General features: G+C 64.2%; 2 protein-coding genes across 3 annotated transcripts in view; both read right to left on the minus strand.

The window, feature by feature from the left end:
- Positions 1-54: 54 nt before the first annotated feature.
- Positions 55-8008, minus strand: PRSS16 (serine protease 16). Its single transcript, XM_039510627.1, has 12 exons — positions 7777-8008; positions 6057-6235; positions 5743-5842; positions 5002-5131; positions 4233-4356; positions 3592-3669; positions 3123-3170; positions 2368-2640; positions 1672-1813; positions 1109-1288; positions 839-984; positions 55-475 (listed from the first exon to the last, which is right to left on the minus strand). Exons 1-12 carry the CDS (start codon positions 7838-7840, stop codon positions 413-415), a joined length of 1527 nt encoding a protein of 508 aa, XP_039366561.1. The 5' UTR covers positions 7841-8008; the 3' UTR covers positions 55-412.
- Positions 8009-16579: 8571 nt separating this feature from the next.
- CRX (cone-rod homeobox) overlaps positions 16580-21207 on the minus strand; it is a 34234-nt gene continuing 29606 nt past the window's right edge. For both annotated transcript variants that reach the window (XM_039509872.1, XM_039509873.1), the window contains exon 5: positions 16580-20105. In XM_039509872.1, the coding sequence (XP_039365806.1) occupies positions 19482-20105 (624 nt within the window). In that variant the 3' untranslated portion in view covers positions 16580-19481. The remainder of the gene's footprint in view (positions 20106-21207) is intronic.

Here is a 21207-nt window from a genome sequence, read left to right on the forward strand (position 1 = left end):
TGCTTCGTTCGCCTCAGTCGCTGCCACGAAGGAGCCGACGGCTTCACAGAAACGTCTAAAAAAACCATCTTTCATTGGATAAAGGAATGAAAGGACCCAAACCAACGCAGCAGGGGGATGAAGCTGTCCCCAGAAAATCCCCAGGGGTTTGGCTGGCCCCAGCGCAGCAGATTTCTCAGACCCCCCCTTGGTTCCCCGGATCATGATTCGTTGTGTGTCGCGGCAGCAGCTGGGAGCCCCCATCGCGGAGCCGTTGCGCTGGTTGCTGGACGAATGCCGAGCAGAAAGCTGGCCCCTGCCCCGACGAGCTGGCAGTCAAAGTAAATCCCTGCTGGAAGGAAGATCTCGCCGCGTCCCTCCGCGGGCGAAGTCCGCACAGCGTCAGAGGGCAAACGGCCTCACGCCCGGAGACTCAGGGGGCCGAAGGCGCCTTCCTTGCCAAGCTCAACCAGTCGCCAACGTGGTAGTCGATCCGCTGCAGAAGCAGGGAGGGGGACACGGAGCGAGCTGGAGGGACCCCGCCAGGATACGGAGATCCCACCCCATCCCTCGTGCTGCGTCCCAAAGGGCTGGATCCTCAGTCACTGAGAACCCCCTCCCCGCCACGCAGGGACCGCCCCACCCCCCGCCTGGCATAATGGCTCTGCACCCACTGGCGTAGGGGGCAGATCGGGGGCATGGCTGGAGCCCACTGGCTCTGGCTGTTCCCTGCCCCCTGGGTCCTTCATGGGGTGGAGCGTGCGTTAGAGCAGCTCTGGGGCCGGGGGGGAGTCACTGGAACGTAACGAGGTTCTGGGGTTCGAGTCTGGGTCGGTTCCGATTCCCGCCGGGCTCTTACCTGCCGGGCCGAGACGAGGGGCAGGGGGTCGGAGGGCCTGGAGGGGTTCATGTTGGCACAGTGGGAGGTCCCATTGATGAGGATGGCCAGCTCCGAGCGCGACTGGTTCTTCAAGACGCTCAGGGCATGCCAGGGGTCGATGTCGCCTGGGCGGGGGCCAGAGGAGAGGGTGCTTAGCTCCAGCGTGGCAGGGGGAGGCAATGCCAGGCCTGGCCCGTGAGTCCGATCTCGCGACCGCCCCCTCCCCAGCGGCTGCCCCCCCACCCATACCATTCACAAAGAGGATCCTGCTGGCCTTGGGGTGGTCGGCCCCGTAGTATTCGTTGGTGAAGGTCACCGCCTCCCGCACGCGCTCGGGGCCGATGCCGAACACCTGGGAGCAGAGGTCGAGCTGGGCCGACAGCGTCAGGAGCCGGGAGAAGGGGCAGGTGGCGTCTTCGCAGGTCTGGTCTGGAGCAGGGGGAACGGGGGGAGACGTCAGCACCGCAGTTCTTTGGGGTGCCCCCCCCCGAGACAGACAAAGAAACGGGGCAATCGGGGGGAGAGGGTGCCCCAGGGCCGGGGGGAGCCGGGGCGAAGGGGAAGGGGGTTCCCTCGCGAGGCTGCGAGATGCAGCCGGGCCCCGCGGTCGCTCTGCGTCTCGACCTCCCCAGCCTGACGCCCCCAATCCCAGTCGCCCCGTCTTGGGGCAGGGACTGAGGGGGGTTTTAAGCCCCATTTGCTCTCCCCAGATTCTGCCCCGGCCCGTGGGGTGGGGGTAGAGGATGCCTGGAGGTGGGGGATCGCATGGGGGGCAGCAGGAGGGACCGACCCCCCCCACGCAGCCAGCTTACAGTAGCCGAACTCGGTGCAGGTCTGGAAGTACCACTGCCGCTCGCCCACGCCGCTGAGGGTCAGGTTGGCGCTGCGCAGCTCGGCCAGGGCGCGTTGGTGCGAGTTCTCCACGCAGGGCAGAGCCATGCTCTCCAGGAACCCCTGCCACGGGCGGAGACACACGGGGGAGTCAGCCAGGGCCACCCCCGCCCCTCGGAGGGACCCGTCTGGCTCCGTCGCCAGCGGCTCTGGCCCATGGGATCGACAGGAGGGGGCGCCCGCAGCACACTGGCGAGGGGGCAGGACCCCTCTGCTCGTAGCTGACTGGGGAGAAACTGGGCAACCCCCTTCCTTTAGCCTCTCGGGACAGCTGTACCCCCCCACCACGGTGCATCATGGGAGATGTAGTTCCAGTGCTTCATTCTTTATGGGCTAGGCTTCCCAGCTGGACTTCATCTCCCATGATGCACTGCAGCCACCACCTGCCCACCCCTCCCCCTGGCCGCAGTGCATCATGGGAGATGTAGTTCTGGTGCATTGTTCTTTATTGGCTGGACTTCCCAGCTGAACTTCATTTCCCATGATGCACAGAGGCCACTGCCATGAGGCGCCACCTTCCTCCTCCCCCAGATTGTGGGGCATCATGGGAAATGTTGTTCCAGGGCCTCATGCCCCCCACTCTCCTCTATGGATCCAGACCCCCCCCCCAGCCTTACATTATTGACGGCGATGAGTCTCTGGTAGGGGGACCCCAGGCCCGTGTCGTTCATGATGCCGCACAGCTTGGCCACGGTGCCGCCCTGGAACCCCTCGTCGTTGTACTGCACGGCGCCCATGAAGATGTCGGCCAGGTTGCTGGCGAGCTCCCCGCGGTCGTCGGGCTCCGTCAGGGGCCCGCAGGAGCGGAAATCCTTCTGCAGCTCGGCCAGCCGCCCGGCGTGCAGCCTCTGGTCCACTGCGGAGAAGGCCCTGGCCACGGCCTCGCGGCACTGCGGGGGGAAAGGAGAGGCACTCGCCTGCCAGGGCGTTCGCGGCCGCGGGGGATTTTGCCTGGTGGGTTAGATGTGGGGACTGGGAGCCAGGACGCCTGGGTTCTCTCCCCAGGTCTGGGAGGGGAGTGGGGTCTAGTGGCTAGAGTGGGGAGGGGCTGGGAGCCAGGACTCCTGGGTTCTCTCCCTGGCTGTGGGAGGGTACAGGGCCTAATTCTCCTCTCATTGACACTGGTGCCAGTCAGGAGAAGCTCCTCACATGCCCATGGAAGGACACTGATGTGAGCGGGCCCAGAACAGGCTCAGTGGGGCCGGGTGTCGGGGCTGGGGGGCACAGCTCCATGTGGTGCCTAGACCTCAGAGATGGGCCCCACACACCAGCTCTCTTGGAGCATCCCACGCAATGCTGGGGGCGGGGAGGGGACGGGACACGCAAATCTCTGGGATTTCCCCCCGGAACCTGCCCCGAACCATTCACCCACCTGGGCAGAGCCCCCCACCACTGGGTCCGACAGACTCGCCGCCACCACCTGGAGGAAAGACAGACACGCCGCGCGGGGTTAATGCAGCACCGAAAGGGTTAACTAGGAGTCACCGGGTCCCTCCCCTCGCCCCGTGCCGAGGCCCTCCTGCGGCCCCCCAGCTCCCTCTGCAAGAAGCTGCCCGAGAGTGACGGGAGCCTGGGGGTGCCCCCTGCAGCCCCCAGTCCCTTGCATGCCGGCGGAGCTCAGGGCAGGATTTTGGGGGGCAGCGCAGGCTGGGGAGCCCCAGAGATGACCCCCCCTGGCTCCTGCTCCCCCAAGCCCTTCCCTGCCCAGATCCAAAGTCAGGACCCCACAGCGGGGTACAGCTGCCAGGGGCGAAGGGAGAGCTGCACCGAGGACATTCCCCTCCCCCAGGCGAAAGGGGGGTATGGAAGCTGCCCCCGCCCCGCGGGCGCTGCCCACTCACCTGGTTGTAGCCGGTGAAGTCCAGCTGGGCCTGCACCGGGGCGGAGGACGCGACAGCAGCGAAGACCAGGTGGGGGAACTAGGAGAGGAGAGAGAGGAGGGGGAGATGGAGAGAAACCGGCCCCGCCATCGCTCCGTCTGCCTGGCAGGAAATCCACCCCCCTTCCCACGACCCCATAGGAGCAGGGGGGATGGGTGGGGGATGGGCTCCCCTGCAGTGAGGGGGTTCTGGGGTGGACCCCAGGACTGGCTCAGTCCCCCCTGCTGAGTCCTCCCCCCTCAAACCCACTAGATCCCACATCCCTGCCACAGCTGGGAATAGACCCCAGGAATCCTGGCTCCCAGACACCTGTTCTGGCCACTAGCCCCCACTCCCCTCCCAGAGCCAGGGAGAGAACCCAGGAGTCCTGGCTCCCAGCCCCCTGCTCTCACCACTAGACCCCAGGCTAGCGCCATCTGGCTCTGTGTCCCCCTCTAGTGGCTGGAGCGTGTACTGACTCTCATGGGCCAGGTCCCGGCTCTACGCCGGCGAAGCGGCACAGGTCTGTGCTTTCAGATCCCGAGGTCGCGGGTTCGATGCTGGCGAGGGGTCCAGCAGAGCCCCACGCACCGATAGCCCCCCGGTGCCCCCCAGGCCGGTACCTTGAGCCTGAACCAGGCGGCGAGGGAGCCGGGGTAGGAGCCCCCGAAGCAGATCCAGGTGTTGTTCCGTGTCAGGTTATACTTCTGGGTGACGAAGAGGTGGAAGGAGGCCAGGTCAGCCAGGCTGCGACGGGACCGAGGGGGAGATACCGAGAGAAAAATCCACACTGGTGAGCTGAGCACAGAGCTGGGACCCCGGGGTTCCCCCAACCCCTGTGACTCGCTGTCAGACCCCTGGAGGGAGTCAGTGTAATCATCCCCATTTCACAGAGGGGAAACTGAGGCACAGAGTGGGGCCGTGACTTGCCTGAGGTCAGAGAGCAAGCCACTGGCACAGCCGGGATAGAACCCAGGCGTCCTGGCTCCCAGCCCCCCTCCCGCTCTAACCCACTAAGCCCCTCCCCTCCCCGAGCTGGGGATAGAACCCAGGCGTCCTGGCTCCCAGCCCCCCATCCGCTCTAACCCACTAAGCCCCGCCCCTCCCAGAGCTGGGGATAGAACCCAGGCGTCCTGGCTCCCAGCCCCCCTCCCGCTCTAACCCACTAAGCCCTGCCCCTCCCAGAGCTGGGGATAGAACCCAGGAGTCCTGGCTCCCAGCCCCCCATCCGCTCTAACCCACTAAGCCCCGCCCCTCCCAGAGCTGGGGATAGAACCCAGGCGGCCGGGCCCCCCGCCCCGCCCCCCCCGCTCCAACCATGGGGGCCCCCCCCCCCCCCGGATACTGAGCACAGCGTGTCCAGGCCCCGCCCCGTCCCGCCCGGGGACTCACGCCTGCTGGCTGGACAGGAACCGGAGGCTGGCGTCCTGCAGGCCGTCGGGGTTGATGCTGGCGCCGTAGAAGCGATGCTCCAGGGCCACGGCCAGCGCGCCGTATTTCCGAGCCAGCTCCATGTGGTGCCCTGGCACCAACGCCGGCGTTAGGGCACGGGAGCCTGGCAGGTGCTGAGCCCCTCCCCCCCGTCACCCCACTGTGGGCAGCTAGTCCCCAGCCTGGGGCCGGATGGGAGCCAGTGCCCCATTCCCTGCCCCCCTGAGCCAGCCAGTCCCCGCCCTGGGGCCGGATGGGAGCCAGCGCCCCCCAGAGGGGACAGGCCCCTGCCCCCCTGAGCCAGCCAGATCGGGGCCAGCACCCCCCAGAGGGGACAGGCCCCTGCCCCATTCCCTGCCCGCCTGATCCAGCCAGTCCCTGCCCTGGGGCCAGATGGGAGCCAGCGCCCCAGAGGACAGGCCCCTGCCCCATTCCCTGCCCGCCTGATCCAGCCAGTCCCTGCCCTGGGGCTGGATCAGAGCCAGCGCCCCCTAGAGGGGACAGGCCCCTGCCCCATTCCCACCCCCCTGAGCCAGCAAGTCCCTGCCCTGGGGCTGGATCGGGGTCAGCGCCCCCCAGAGGGGACAGGCCCCTGCCCCATTCCCTGCCCCCCTGAGCCAGCCAGATTGGGGCCAGCGCCCCCCAGAGGGGACAGGCCCCTGCCCCCCTGAGCCAGCCAGTCCCTGCCCTGGCCCCACTTACCCGCCAGCACAGCGAACTGCGACAGGGAGCTCTCGCCCCCGATGTAGAGGAAGACGGGCCCAGCCGGGCGGTGCCAGAACTCCTCATTGATCCAGAACCTCTGTGGGGGGAGAACAGGGGCCGGTGGGTGCGAGGCGGGGGGGGCCCTGCCCGGGGGCAGCTCGGGGGGCCCCAGCGGGGAGCAGGGTCAGTGCACGGGGCAGGTGCGTGCGTTTCACGTGGGTGTGCGCACGCCTGTGCCTCTGGCCGGCGGCACCGCCCCTGGCAAGGCTGGGGGGGTCCGGGCGGGTCGCCGGGCCAGGCCCCAGTCTCACCTGGTTAAAGTCCCGCCCCTCCTGCCGATCGAAGTGGTCGAGGGGCTGGCGCAGGGTCCCCTCGCTGGGGGCCCGCCAGGGCGCCGGGCGCAGCAGCCGCCTCCGGGAGACCGTCTCCTGCATGGCCTGCACCTCGCGCGCCCGCAGCACCTGCTGCCTCAGCAGCCGGAAGTTGCGCCCTGGGGAGGCAAAGGGAGGCGGGGGTGGGGGGGCCGGTTCTGATCCAGCCCCCCCAACCCCGGGCAGGGCGGACCCAGCACCGCTCCCCGGCTGGCAGGGAGTCGCTGGGCCTCGGCCCCCCCGGGTCAAAGGAGCAAAACCCATCGGCCAAGCTGGCATCGACCAGCCCTGAATGGGTTCGGGGCTCTGAGCCGCCCCCTAGAACGGAGTCTGTGCAGGGCGGGGGGAGGCGCGGGGGGGTGTCTGTGTGTGTGTTGGGGGGGGATCTTTGCCCAGTCCCTCTCCTTGGGCACAGGCGAAGGGATCTAGTCTCCAGGGGTCGCCGTCCGTCCGTCCGTCTGTTGGGCTAAAATTGCATTTGAAGAAGTGAAACCATTTCGCTCAGCAGAAGTGGTGGGGGGGGAGACAGGTCATGCCCCACTTCCTTTGAGTCACATGCAGCCCAGGCGAGAAATGCCCCCCCGCTGCTTCCAAGAAGCCAGGCTCAGCGGAAAGCTTCCCGCAACGCGCTGGCTACAGAACCCACTCTGCTTCGGAGCTGGAAACGGGACCCAGGAGTCCTGGCTCCCAGCCCCCCCTTGCTCTAACCACTAGCTAGACCCCACTCCCCTCCCAGAGCCGGGGAGGGAACCCAGGAGTCCTGGCTCCCAGCCCCCCTGCTCTAACCACTAGCTCCCACTCCCCTCCCAGAGCCAGGGAGAGAACCCAGGAGTCCTGGCCCCCAGCCCCCTGCTCTAAGCACTAGGCCTGGCTCTCTAGCAGGTTGTGATCCCGGCAGGGAGGGACAGGCCCGAACAGGAATCCAGGGTTTCCAAACTCTTGTCTCCAGGCTGCTAAACAATGGAGATCCGACCTGCCCCTCCCCGCACCACTTCACCTCGATTGGGTGTGAACGCCAGAGCCTAACTACTGGGACCATTCACCACTGAGCTCATCAGGGGCTGCTGGGCCTCATGTGAGTCCGCCCGGCAAGCCCCCAACTGCTCCCCCTCCCCCTTCGCAGGGGCCCATTTCTCCCTGAAGGATCCCAACGCACTTTACAGACCCTGCATGCGCTCAATTCGCTTAGCTCGGCGCCAAAACGCAGCCACTTCTGGGGTGAGGCCCGGCGGCTGTTAACACCCCCCTCTGAGACAGAACATGGCCCCCGTTTAAACAGGGATCCTTCATTCGGCACAGACATGCAGCCACCTCTGGAGGCTGGGGCGCAGCAGCTGTTTATACAGGGATGCCCCAGCACCGAGATGCAGCCACCTCTGGGGTGGAGCGCGGGGGTTGTTTATACAGAGACCCCTCGCCTGGTGCCGAGATGCTGCCACCTCTGGCCTGGGGCCCAGGGGGGCTGTTAGACAAGAACCCCACAGGATGAATTTAGGGAAGCAGAACATTACCCTAAGCAGGCCACTGAGGTGACATCCCCCCCGTGCCGGAGCAGCCCTGACCCGGCTGTCCCATCCCACCGGGCAGACCCTAAACACGGCTCTCCCCGCGGCCTGTACAGCGCCTAGCGCCGCGGTGCCCAGATCATTAACCAGCTCACCTGCCTCGGCTCCGATCAGCAGCGACAGGAGCAAACCCAGGGCCCAGGGAACCGGCCGCCCCATCTTCAGCCCAGCTCCCAGCAGCTTCCTGGCGGCCGAGCCTGAAAACTTCCTGCCGGGGGCCGGGGGGGGCACAGAGCTGGCAGAGACCGGCTGCTCCCGTCCCCAGCCAGCCCCAGTCACTAACCCGCTTCTCCCCGGCCCCTGCCCCCGGCCTGGCCCCACAGCGAGTCACGGGGTGGGGCCGGGGAGGGGGGTGGGAACTTTCGCTTTGCAGGCTGAGATGATCGAAAAGCAGCACCCGCCCCCTCCGGTGCAAGGGCCCGTCTGTAGGTGAGAGCCCCAGGGGACCCGGCCAAGCGCTGGTGTTTCGGGGGACTGAACCCCAATCCACCCCCTGCTCTAGGCACGAGACCCCCCTTCACAAAATAGGGCCCAGAACCCAGGAGTCCTGGCGCCCGTTCCCCCCCGACCCATGTAACCACCAGACCTTGCCCAGAGCCAGGAGTTTCTTCAAATCCGGCCCAGGCCCAGGATTTCAGTGGATTTTACTGACGTGGGAAGTTTGTGGAATTTGCCTTTTCCCATCATAAGGGTCACTCAGGACAAAGCACCCAGAGGCTAAATTGCTTCCCAGACCCACTTTCTAACGGCATTGGGCTCATACACTTAGCGGTGGCTTCGGTCTGAATTCCCAGAAAGCTGCTTGGGGCCGCCGGGCTGCGTTTCTCCTCCACGGAGGCCGCATGGAAGTTGTAACGTCTCGGCAGAAATCAGCCCTAAGCCCACCGAGCAGGGACTGGGGCGTTCAGAGGAAGCCGCACAATTAGATACATCATTAATTGTCTCTAAATATTCACACTACTCAGTCATTTGGTCTGAGTCACTAATCGCTCCGCTTCGTTACCAGCAAACACAGCCCGCGCCTGAGATTTTCATGAGTTTTCACCGCACAGGAAGTTTGAGCAATGCGTGTTCGAGATCCTTAGCTCCTTCAGACTGCGACGAGACGGACATGGAGGCTACGTTTCGTAAGGGGCCCAGTCGTAACCTGCAAACTACTGCCCCGATTTATTTGTGAATTCTCCGAATACTCCAGCCGGCGCCAGAGAGGAACTGCTGGGTGCTGCAGGGGGACAGGAGGTACATGGAGGTTTCCACACACACCACAGAGGGCAGCTCCCTCCTGGAAGTGCCAATGGCTGGACATTAAAGCCGGACAAAATTCCACTTTGAACAAGGCCCAGGGTTTACCGGGGGGTGTGGTTACCATTGGAACAACTTACCGCGGCATTCGCCAGCTGGTGATTTCTTCAGACACTTTAGTCGGAGCGACACAAGGGCTGGGACTCAGCTCCGGGGTGACGGTGACGTTCTCTGGCCTGGACGGGAGGTCAGTCGAGAGGAGCTCATGGACACGTCTGCCCTTAAATATGTTAAAATGCAAGAACCGAGCTGGAGGCTGGTGCTTCTTTCACATTTTCACTGGCCAGTCAACCCTGGCGCCAGGTTTTACACAAACCCAGGGCGACCCGGAGCCGCTGGGACGGGCGCGGGGTCTCCGTAGCCTCAAATACCAGCCCAAATGTCCAGCTTTCACCGGTGCGGTGGGCAGCTTTCCGGCCCACAGGCCTCGTTGCCAGAGCCAGGCCTCGGGAAGCCGCTCCCGGCGCTGGCAGCCGGCCTGCGAGACCTGCTCCACGCCCGCCCGGGGGGGCCCAGGTGCCAGGTTTATCCAGCTCTCTGCTGGGTTGTGTCAATTGCACGTGGTTCTGGTCAGTGTCACCGCAGAGCCGCTGTTACTGGCTGGTTGTGTTGCCGTGAGGTGTGGACTGGCCCGAGGGCCCCGCAAACACAACCTTGGGTTAAAATTGCCTCCTTTGGAACCATTTATAAAAGTGGATTTTTAGGAATTCCCCTAATTTGGGGCCAAATTTCACCTTTGAAACAGCGGCTGTTTCCCAGCCCAGAGGGGGCTGCATGTCGTCGGTGGGTGACGTGCGTCCCCGGCACCGTTCTGGCAGCCTTTGCTGGGACGGGAAGGGTCGGTTTGAAACACGACTTGGGTTTATTTTCCAGTCACTCCAGGGGGATTGGGAGCTGGGAGCGCCGGCCAGTAGATGTCACCAGATCTCTTCGGGTGAAGCCGCAGAACTATGGGGCGAGATCACAACCTGCCTGGCCGGGTGCGCGTCCAGAACGAGAGCTGGTGCTTTTCAGCGCTGGGTCAAAGGGCTGATCCCGCCCAGATCGGCAAAATAAACCCCAGTGCCGAGCCGACGGCCTCTCTGTGAGACGAGTTCGCTTGGCCTCAGCCCACGGCCAGGCAACAGCGGCACATCTCTGTCCAGCCAGTGAAGCCGCCGCTCTGAGAGGCAGGAGCGGGGGGGACGGAAGAATTCGTCTGCTGCCCTGGCCGTGTCCACACCAGGGATTAGGTGGATCTAATTTTTAAGTGTCGGCCTTGTCTCCAAATACCCCCCTGCCGCCCCGGTGCTCCCAGGAGACCCTACAATAACAAGCATGCTCAGCCCCAGGGCTCACAGGCAGTCCTTCCATAATAAACACAGCACAAAAACAAGAGTGCTCACAGGCAACCCTACGAAAACAAGCCCATGTACCCAGCCCTGCCAGGCGACCCTACAAAAACAAGCCCACGTACCGAGCCCTGCCAGGCGACCCTACATAAACAAACCCCTATACACAGCCTGCACTCTCCCCACCCACCCTACAATAACAAACAAGCCCCTGCACACAACCCCCTCCGCCGGTCTCAGGCCTACCCTGGGTGATGGGGACTGTTCGCGATCCCTGTGCCAGGGTGGCGGATACGGGGGATTTTCACTCTTGCCGCAGTCTTCTGGGCCTAGGGGGACCAGACAGCAAGTGTGAAAAATCGGGACGGGGCGGGGAGGGGTAATAGGAGCTTATATAAGAAAAAGACCCAAAAATCGGGACATCTGGTCCCCCTAGCTGGGCTTAGCTTTGCAGCAAAGCATTGTGGGTGATGTACACCTTCCCCGCGGCTCACGCAGAGCATGCTGGGTAACAGAACGTGCACATTGACCCTTTTCAGCCTGGTCTCTTCACCCAGGCACCTGGGCGGCCGCTCGGTCTCAGGTGGGGCAAAGGCCACGAGGAAACGCCGCTGGCGGGAGAGCCCAGACTGCGTCCGTCCGTCTGCGCATCTCGTCCGAAAGCAGCGGCCTGTCTCTTTAAGAGATTTAAAGGGGCAGCGCACAGACGACCCAAATGGACTCGTCAAATCCATGCGGCCGAGGCTGCCAAGGGCCCGTTGATCCAAACTCGGACGCTGGCCCCGGATCAGAGCGGCCCCACTTGGGGCCAGTTCCAGGGGTCCCCGACTCTGCCTCAGGGGCCCAGCTGAGAATGACCCACCGCCCCCTGCCAGCCCAGCCCCAGGCTCCCCCCACCCCCAGCCCGGCCGGTGCCCCTCACCCCCGACCTGCAGCCCCTGCTAGCCCGGCCCTGCCCCCCGCAGCCCTGCCAGTGCCCCTCACTCCTGACCCACAGCCCCTGCCAGCCCAGCCCCAGGCTCCCCCCACCCCCGAGCTCTGCCAGTGCCCCTCACTCCCGACCCGCAGCCCCCTACCATCCCACACAGCACAGGCTGGGCAGGGGGTCCCCTTTGTTTCCAGGCCTGGCAGCCCATGGCTCACTCACCCTCCTTATCCACTTCATTAGGAATTTTAAACCAAGCTTAACCTTCTTTCCCTCATCCGCCCCCCCATCTCCCCCCCCCATTAACCGAGCCCCGTTCCTCGGTTCACCTTTGCAAGGTCTCCAGCTCGGGCGTCGTCTCCTCCCATCTGTCCCCGGGGATCAGGGCAGATTAGAGTCCAATCTGTCTGTCTAGTTTGCTGCTTTAAAACCTGCTGACAGGTTCAGAGATTAAATTTACCAACCTTCCCCCCGCCCCGTGTGCTCCTTCCCTCCCCACCCCCGTCCTCCGCCCGCCCGGGATCGCGGGATGAACCTGTGTGGGATGGGGCGGGGGGAACACGCAGCTTCTTTTGGGGTCACCCTGGGGCCCCTGTTGCTTTAAGGAACCCATGCTGCTGCAGGGAGCGCGAGGCCCTGGCAGAGCTCGCGGGGGGGGGGGGGGGGCTCGGTGCATGTGTCTGTCTGTCCCCTGGCAGAGCCGGGGGGGCCTGTGAATCCTCATTCTGGGGGGGGGCGCCAACACACATCACCGTTTGGCTGTGCCTCGGTTTCCCTTTCCTAGCACCGTTCAGGTTGTGCCTCGGTTTCCCTGCTCCCAGCAGAGTTCTTGCTCCCAGTGTCCCCTCCCTGTACCAGGCATCTCTGCGCCCAGCTACAGACTCCCGCCGCGCTGCCTCAGTGTCCCCAGTCAGGGCAGACAGCGCGCTCGCCCCCTCGGCCCTGGGTTTGGCCTTAGTGGGTTTGCCCGTGAGCCCTCTGGGTTCAACCCTGTGACATCAAGGGACGTAACTTCGCCCCCCACCCCCACCCCTGGGTCCCTGACCCCCGTGACCCCGCAGCAACCTCTCCCCGCTTCAGCGCAGCTCAGCTGGTCCAGCCCCCAGCCTCCCTGCGGTGCCGACGGTGCCGGGCACTCCTGGGCCATGGGACCTGGCAAACTCGCTTCACGCAGGGGCACCAAAAGACGCGTTAATAGGAGTCACATGGGGCGTCCGCCTGGCGTCTGCCAGGCCCGGCTGTGTGGGGACCAGCCTGCCCTGGGCTGGCAGGACGCCCCAGGGGCAATTCGCACCGTTCACAATTCTCAGACCAGCTACCCCAGTGTAACCCAGCCCCCTCCCCGGGGACAGCTGCCAAGCCGCCTCCCGCTCTGAGATCACGGGCCCACCTAGCCCCAGAAATCCACCGGCTCTTAGTGGTGGTCAGCGGGGGCGTGTCCGGGGCCCCAGCCTGGGATCAGGCCCAGCTTGTGCCAGGTGCTGTACAAATAACCCGAGCGCTTCCCCTGCTCCAAACAGCTCCCGGTCTAGAGACCCCCTGCCTGTCTGGGCAGCGTCCGGCACGACGGGCCCCTGATCTCGGTCGGGGTCTGGGCAGCATCCGGCACGACGGGCCCCTGATCTCAGTCGGGGTCTGGGCAGCGTCCGGCACGACGGGGCCCTGATCTCGGCCGGGGTCTGGGCAGCTTCCGGCGTGACGGGGCCCTGATCTCGGTCGGGGTCTGGGCAGCGCCCGGCGTGACGGGGCCCTGATCTCGGTCGGGGTCTGGGCAGCGTCCGGCCCGACGGGCCCCTGATCTCGGCCGGGGTCTGGGCAGCGTCCGGCCCGACGGGGCCCTGATCTCGGTCGGAGTCTGGGCAGTGCCCAGAGCGATGGGCCCCTGATCTCGGTCGGGGTCTGGGCAGCGTCCGGTGTGACGGGGCCCTGATCTCGGCCGGGGTCTGGGCGGCGCCCAGCGCGATGGGGCCCTGATCTCGACCGGGATCTGGGCGGTGCCCGGCACAATGGATCTGAATCTGCTTCCTATTGGAGCCCATCATCTGCTAATCCCCTCCAAGCCCCGCAGTCTTGGGACTAGTGTGACGTGCCCCGAATGCAGATTTCCGAGGGATTGGGGGTACCCTCCATGTGCAGATCTCCTGGAGGTTGGGGGTGCAGCTGTCCTGGGGTTCCCGGAGGGCCGGAGGAGGCCGGGTTCGGCAGCTGCGGCGCGTCCACAGGGGATTTGCCAGGTGTGACCCACATTGTCCCAGCGCCCCCAGGCCTGGCGCGGGTCACATGGGCGCTGCCATCACCGGCTTAGAGCCGAGTGGATTTGCGATGTCGTCTGAGGGCGGATTTAGGGGTTAAAGGGAAATGGATTTTTTCAAAACACAACATTCATTACAGGGTGAATTAAAGATGCTCTGGGAGCAGAGCAGGGAGCACGGGCCAGGCGGGAGGCGACGCCACCCGCCCCCTCACCCGCTCCCCCTCCCACCCAGCCGGCTGCAGTGCAGGGACCGGGGCTGGCAGCTCCTGGCCGGGGGAGACCATGTGCTCTGGCCCTGGCATTTTCCTGCTCCTGCTACACAAGCACAGAGACGGGGCTGGGAGCCAGGACTCCTGGGTTCTCTCCTCAGCTCTGGGAGGGGAGTGGTGTCTAGTGGTTAGAGCAGGGGGGGCCGGGAGCCAGGACTCCTGAGTCTCCTAGAACGTCAGCCAGTCTTAGCCAGTTGGGAAATACAGAGCCGCTGCCACACATGGAATCATTTATATGCCAGCGGAGCCCGGAGGCCCCAGCCGAGATCGGGGCCCCATCGTGCCAGGTGCTGCCCAGACCCCGGCCGAGATCAGGGCCCCGTTGCGCTGGGAGCTGCAGGGACACTGAGGAAGACTGACCCTGCCCCAAATAGTTCACAATCCTAATAGACAAAGAGGATCATTATCCCCATATTACAGATGGGAAAACTGAGGCCCAGAGCGGGGCAATGACTTGCCCAAGGAGCCTGTGACAGAGCTGGGAATTTAACCCAGATCTCCTGAGACCCAGGACAGCCTCAACCACAATCCTCGGGGAGCCAGGACTCCTGGGTTCTATCTCAGCTCAGGGAGGGGAGTGGGGTCTGGTGGTTAGAGCGGGGGTGGGGGAGCCGGGAGCCCGGACTCCTGGGTTCTCTCCCTGGTTCCACCACTGACTCCCTGGCACGACCCTTCCGGAAAAGAGCCCTTGACTCTTTAAGCACCGTCTCCCCGTGGCCCAGCGAGGGCCGGTCTCTCCCCAGGGTGCCCCGCGCCCAGCCACCGGTGGCAGCTGTCAGCCGGCATCGCAGAACCAATTTGTCATCTCTCCCGGGCTCCCTAATCCGCTAATTCAGTTACCCGAGTGTGGAGGGGGCAGCGGCCCTAAGCCGATTGGGACATTTGCTAAATTAGATCAGTAAAAATAACAAATTGTGAGTGTGGCAGGCGGGCAGGGCGCTCGGCCTGGCCCTGGAGATGGAAGAGGGGGGCCAAGGTGACGAGATCCCGGCAGGAAGCATCTGGGGCAGCCCAAGCAGCGTCTCCAGGAGCAGCGCAGGATCGGGGGGGGAGGGGCTCGCCCAGTGCAGTGTGGGTCCCCCAAGTGTACAGTGGTGGACTGGGGGGTCAGAACTCTGCTGGACCCCTGCTGTCCTCCCACAGCGGCGGGGGAGAACCCAGGAGTCCTGGCTCCCAGCCCCACTGCTCTAACCACTAGCCCCCACTTCCCTCCCAGAGCTGGGGAGAGAACCCAGGAGTCCTGGCCCCCACTCCCCACTGGCTGGCCAGGCCGTCTCTCAGGGGTCAGGCCTGTAATGGGGCTGATTGGGGTGGGACAGGAGCCAGAGTTTGGGGCTGGGAGGCCCGTCCTGTCCCTCCTGCTGGAGCCCCTGGGCTGTGGGGGATGGAGGCAGGCCCAGCAGTGTGGCAGGGGGGTGGGAGCAGGGGCTAGTTGGCGAGAGGGGCAGGGGCGGCTGCTCTCCAGGGCTGGGGCGTGAGGCAGGGCTGGAGGGGCCGTGCCAGGCAGCGCAGCCTAGCGGTTAAGGCTCCATCTGAGAGTCACCTTCTCTCCAGGCCTCTGTGAAACGGGGCCAATTGTCCTTCCCTTCCTCCATCTGGGGGCTCGGCAGGGCACGGAGCGTCTCCCCCGCTGCGCTCGCCATGGTGGGGGCCTGAGCATGGGGAGGGTGGAAGGGGAAACTGAGGCACCAAGAGGGGGAAGTTACTGGCCTAAGTCCCCCCAGCTCTGGGTGGGAGGGCGCTGGAAGCCAGGACACCTTGGTCCTATTCCTGGCTCTGAGAAGGGACTGGGGTCTAGTGGTTAGAGCAGGGGGGCTGGGAGCCAGGACTCCTGGCTTCTCTCCCCCCCGTGGGAGGGGAGTGGGGTCTAGTGGTTAGAGCAGGGGGACTCCTGGGTTCTGTGGGAGGATGCAGACAACAATGGAAGGACAGCCCTTCGCCCCCAGCCCTGTGCCATCTGGGGCCGATCCAGCTTGGGCCCTGCCCTGGGATGGGGGAACCCCGCCGGGAGGGCGTGTCTGGGACACGGGGCTCAGAGTTATGGCCTGACAAGGGAGAGGCCGCGAGAGCAACGGGAAGGAGGGAAAAGCGCATGACAGAAGCTGGGGATTTTCTCAGGAACGTCAGTCCCCCAAATTCCAAATTCCAGTGGGATTCAGGCACCCTGTGGCTAACGGCGGGGTTACCTCGTGAACCGACGCGGCTGCCTGTGGCGGAGACCTCTGGTGCCTGCCCCCCAAATCAGCAGGAACGGGGGACTCCAGACAGAGCTGAGACGGGCGTTGGTGCAGAGCGGAGAGCGCTCACCGCAAGCGGGAACCCCCCGTCCCCAGCAGCCCCCCTCCCCCTCTGCCCCCCGGCCTCAGGGCATCCCCACCGCCCCCCTGGAGCAGCCAGGAGACGTTCGCCTGGCTAATTCGGCTGAAGACCCTCAGCCCTGACCAGTAGCCACCACTGCTAGCCCAGCCCTGGGCTTCCCCCTCCCCCACCAGTGCCCCTCACACCCGACCCGCAGCCCCTGCTAGCCCAGCCCTGGTCCCCCCAGCTCTGCCAGTGCCCCTCTTTCCCGACCCGCAGCCCCTGCTAGCCCAGCCCTGGCTCCCCCCAGCTCTGCCGGTGCCCCTCACTCCCCACTCCCAGCTCTGCCCTCCCAGCTCTGCCTGTGCCTCTCAATCCTGCCCTGTGCCATTAGCTTCTATTAGAGTCCTCAGCTGAGGGAAGTGACCCAGGTGTGTGAGCATTTTGCAGGATCGGGGCTTAAATTAGCAACTGCAAGAACCAAAAAAGCCAGCCCAGGACTCAGACGCCTTTGCACGTTTTTTTATTTTTATTTTTTATTTTTTCAAATCTTTTTAAACCACCAAAACCTGGGGGCTGGTACAGGAAATGCCTCTCGCTAAAACAATAAATATCAAGTCATCAAAAATAGTTTGCATTGAAATTCTGTTTCTCCTACAGACACTGGAGTTTGACACCTAACAAAACTAGTCTAAACCCTCCCTCTACATCAACTTACAAAACAGACGTCTTGGTTTTAAGCCAGTACTTTAGTGCACACAAAAAACAATCAAATTCTTTACAGATATTTATTGTCTCTGATTGTCGTTTTTTAAATTTTTTTTGCCCCCGTTTCTTTAAAAACCGGACCCGAGTGGCGCAAGCCTATGGCTAGGAAACAGCAAAACCTGAAACATTTCCACCGACAGAGGCCTGAAGATAAAACCAGCTCGTCGGAGGCTGCGGAGACGTGAGCTCCTAACACCAAGGGATGTGGCCACGCAGCAGCTACGTCATTGGGTGCAAAGGGAGAGCGGCAGGACTGAAACCCACTGAGGTGTCCAGCCGAGAACTAAAGAAAAACGGCCTTTGTTGGTGACGGTGGAAACGGAACAAAGACCCACAGGACCGCCCTAAACGAACCTCACAAGGTGTCGGGTTTTATTTACACGCAAACATTCTAAATGCGGCCGGTTAATTCCACAGCGCCCCAGATCTTCTGTCACCAGATTCCCCGCGGCAAAGTGCTACCAGAGCCAGAGGGTTTTGCACGGGGGAACGTGATTGCACGAGGCCACCGGAGATGTTCGGGCCCCACAAGGAGCTGCGAGGTGGCCCCTGGCAAGGAGACGTGCGTGGCGAGGTCCCCAGAGCAAACGGCCACTCCAGGTCAGAGCTCTGGGAGCCGGGCCCAGGCGGATCGCAGCGGGTCAGCCTCAGGCAGAGACGGACCTGAATCCGAATCCGCTACATCTCTGGGGAGCGTCTCTGCAGCCAGCTTTGGGGAGGGGAGCTGTCCAGGTGGTCTGATTAGAAAAGAAAGAGCTGGGTTCTCCATTGTCTTGCACCCACTAGTGCGGAACAGGTGTGGACAGATCCGGTTTCACGCTTCTTCTGCACTAGTGTAAATGCGTGTGCAAGGCAACGCGGAAACCGGGCTGCAAAGCGTCCCCCATTCTCCCCCTCCCCCAACGAGGGGGGAGGGGAAGCGCCATGTGAATGCAGCGGGGTCAGGTCCGCGCAGCTGGGCTCCGACCCCTGCCCCACAACGCGGCTGATTCGGGGAAAGCGTCTGGGCGTCCGAGAGCAGGGATCCAGGCCGAGCTCCCCCACCTCCTGGCTAGTCCCCACCTCAGCTCTCCCCCCCGCCCGAGCCAGGGCGGACCCGATCCTGTCCCACCCCCGGGGAGTTCTGCCACCAGGGCCCGAGAGCAGCAGGGTCCGAACCCAGCTCGACGGCCCCGGGGCACGTGCCAGGGGCTACCAGGATCGGGGCCTCGGGTGGGAAGTTGTGCTTTGCCCCAGACCCTCCAAGGTATTTCGGTGCCTAACTCCCATGGGAGAGAGAATTTCCAGCCCCGCAAAGAGCCCAAAGGCCTGGTCGCTTGCGACGGGCGGCAGCGAGGCCAGAGCATTTGAAATCAACGTGTTCCAATGGATTTGGGGGGTGGAACATTTGTCGTCACTTTCAAGTTAACCCCCCCCCAAAAAAAAGGGGTTTTGCACCCAAAATATCCAGGGGGGAGGGGAAATGGAGGCTAGAATAAAAAGCCCCCCCCCCGCAAACAGCCAGGCAGGCCTTGATCCCGGCTTGTGACGCCGGCCTCCCAGCATAGATCTCTCCCCGCCAACTCGCCGAGTGCGACCCGGTCTCCTGCCCCGCTTGCCACCTGTGGGGCAGAGCTCAGCGGCTGGCGTCCCAGCCGGGCAGCGCGGGGAAAGCAGGGCCGAGCCCCTCCCTGGCAGGACGAGGCTGGCGAGGTCGCCAGCCAGAGACGGGACCTCCGTTTCGGACGACTGGCCTGTGGGCGGCTGAACCTGGAGCCGACTGAAACCCGATGCTGCCTTAGCCTCGCTGGGCGGTGACCTCGGCACACGCCCTCCGCCAAGCACAGAGCCGTCCAGCCACAGATCCCCGGCCCCTGCACGGGGTGGAACATCTGACACCCAGTCATTGGCAGGGCTGGAAATAAAGCCGAGGGGAACTGACTCCCAGGGCCCACTCCTCTAAACGTCGCTCCCCTCCCAGCACCGGAAATAGAACCCAGGAGTCCTGGCAGCACATCCCTCGACCGAGCTTCTCCACCCCAGGCCCAATTTCATTCCCTAGTTCATTCTTCGCTCAGACCCCCCACTCCTTGAAGGATCAGGCCAGGGCTAGAGAGAAACCGTGAAAGACAGACCCTGGAGCCCCCCCTCCCCCACATGTGCAAGGGGCGGGGGGGGGGCTACTTCCCACCCAAAACCAGCCGTGGCACTTCCCACCTCCACCCCTGCAGCTCCGGGTGCCACCGGGGGTGCGTGGTACAGACAGGGGAGGCTGCCACCCCCGCCAGCCCCCGCCCCCAGGAAATCAGCCGGGCGGGCTCCCGGCTGAGACGCCGCGACAGATTTCGTGTCCGGGGCTCGGGCGGGAAGAAACCCCCGCGGTGCTGCCCGGCGCGAGGGGCCCCTGTGGCCATGTGGGGTGAGGTTCTCAGCCACGAACGACCAACCAGGGCAAGTTTCCGGCTGCTCACCAAGGAAGGGCAAATCCCTGCCGTGGTCCCGGGAAAGGGGGAATCCCCGACGCTGGGTGCAATCTCAGTCCAGCTCCACTCTGGACACAGGTCAGAGCCAAGGTGGTTGGAGGAGGTGGCAGCGGGGAGGGGAGGGACGGGCCTTCGGGGGGTGGGGGGGAAACAACGGACAGGGGGCGTCTCCCTGGCTGCCTCCCGCCACTTCACAAGACCTGGAACTTCCAGGAGCTCTGATCTTTGTAATCCAAGCAGTCCGTGGCGTTGAAGTTGAGTTTCCAAGAGGCCGTCTGATCCTTGTAGTCCAAGCAATCCACCGAGCCGAAGCTCAGGCCGGCCGTGCTGAAGCCCTGGCTGGAGAGGGAGGCCGGGGACTGGCTGAGGTGGCTGCCCATGGCCGGGGCGGCGATGGGGCTCAGGGCGGCGCCGGGGGCGGAGAGCTGCGGGTGCATGGGCGAGAGGTAGGAGCCGCAGTCCAGGCCGGTGAAGTAGGAGGACGAGCCGGCGTAGCTCTGGGGGTAGCCGGCGGCCTGAGTGTAGGTCATGGGGTAGGCGGCGGAGCGCTGCATGCAGGGGGTGGCCGAGGAGGCCAGGGGGTCGGGGATGGGGGAGATGGAGGCCGGGCTCCAGATGGAGACGGTGGCGCTGGCCGTGGAGCTGGGGGTGCCTGAGGTGCCGGCGGGCGGGGGGCTGTACTGCCCGTTGGTGCTGGTTTCCGAGCTGGTCTCCCGGGCCGGCGAGTTCTTCTTCTTGGCCGGCCGCGCCTTGGCCTGGCCGCTGCTCTGCTGCTGCTGCTGCCGGCACTTGGCCCGGCGGTTCTTGAACCAAACCTGCCGGGAGAGGTGGGGGGTGAGTCACGGAGCTGGGGGGGTCCCTTTGCCCCGGCCACGGCCCGGCTGTAACAGCCGCCACTGTCCACCTCCACCCCCACCACAATTCCCCTCACCACCACCCTCCTCCCGCCCGCCCTGAGAGCTAGGGCGGAACAGAGCCAGCTGCTACCGGCATTATCCCCAGAGCAGAGAGGGAAACTGAGGCTGCAGGGGGAGCCTGTAGAAACCCCCACATAATATCGGGACCCTGAGAGCGTCGAGTGCTGGGGATTTCCTGGCAGGAGCAGGGTAGAACTCAGCGGCTCCTCATCCAAAAGTCACCCACATCCACACCCCACACACCCCTCCCAGCCCGCAAGCTTCGCCGAACCTTAGCAGTATAGGGCCTAGGATACAGAGTGGCGCATTGCTGAGTCCGTCCAGCAGACGGCAGTGGTGCGCGTACACACACACACACACACACACACACACACACGCACACACACACGCTGGCTCATTGCCTTACACCCGCCTCGAATCTGTCCTCCCCCCAACCTGGTGATGTTTCTCTCCGGTTCTTGGGCAACCTCCGTTCCCAGGACTCGTCCCTTCCCAGCCATTAAGGCTGGAGCCAACCCATTCCGGGTCCCTCCATCTGCTGCCTGCCCGGTCTAGTCCCAGACAGCTCAGAGCCGGACGCCGGGGAGACAATTCCACCCCATGGGCATCGGCAGGAGGTGGCTATTTTCTGTATCCCTCCGAAACCGGCTGCGAAGGTGCAAGGCCAGGATCCAGAGTCTTTATTTCCAGCATTAGCAGGCGCAGGGCAGATGGCAGATGAACTCCTCCCGCTCCCTGGGAAGCTGAGCCGAGTCTAAGAGCCGGGAAAGCAACTTCTAAATCCGGCCAGGGCTGTAAACGCTGCATTCTGGGCTTAGCCCTGTGCTGTCACGTCGGGGGGCGAACTCCGGAGAAACCCGGAGCGTTTCCTGTCCGACGCAGACGGAGGGGGGCCAATTATCAGGAGATCTCACGTGGCAAATTTAAAAACAGTCCAAATGTTACTGATTTCTAAGCCAAATCTCGGGATTTCTAAGCCAAATCTCGGGATTTCTAAGCC

This window comes from Mauremys reevesii, linkage group 22 (assembly GCF_016161935.1).
Source record: "Mauremys reevesii isolate NIE-2019 linkage group 22, ASM1616193v1, whole genome shotgun sequence".
Taxonomy (NCBI): domain Eukaryota; kingdom Metazoa; phylum Chordata; order Testudines; family Geoemydidae; genus Mauremys; species Mauremys reevesii.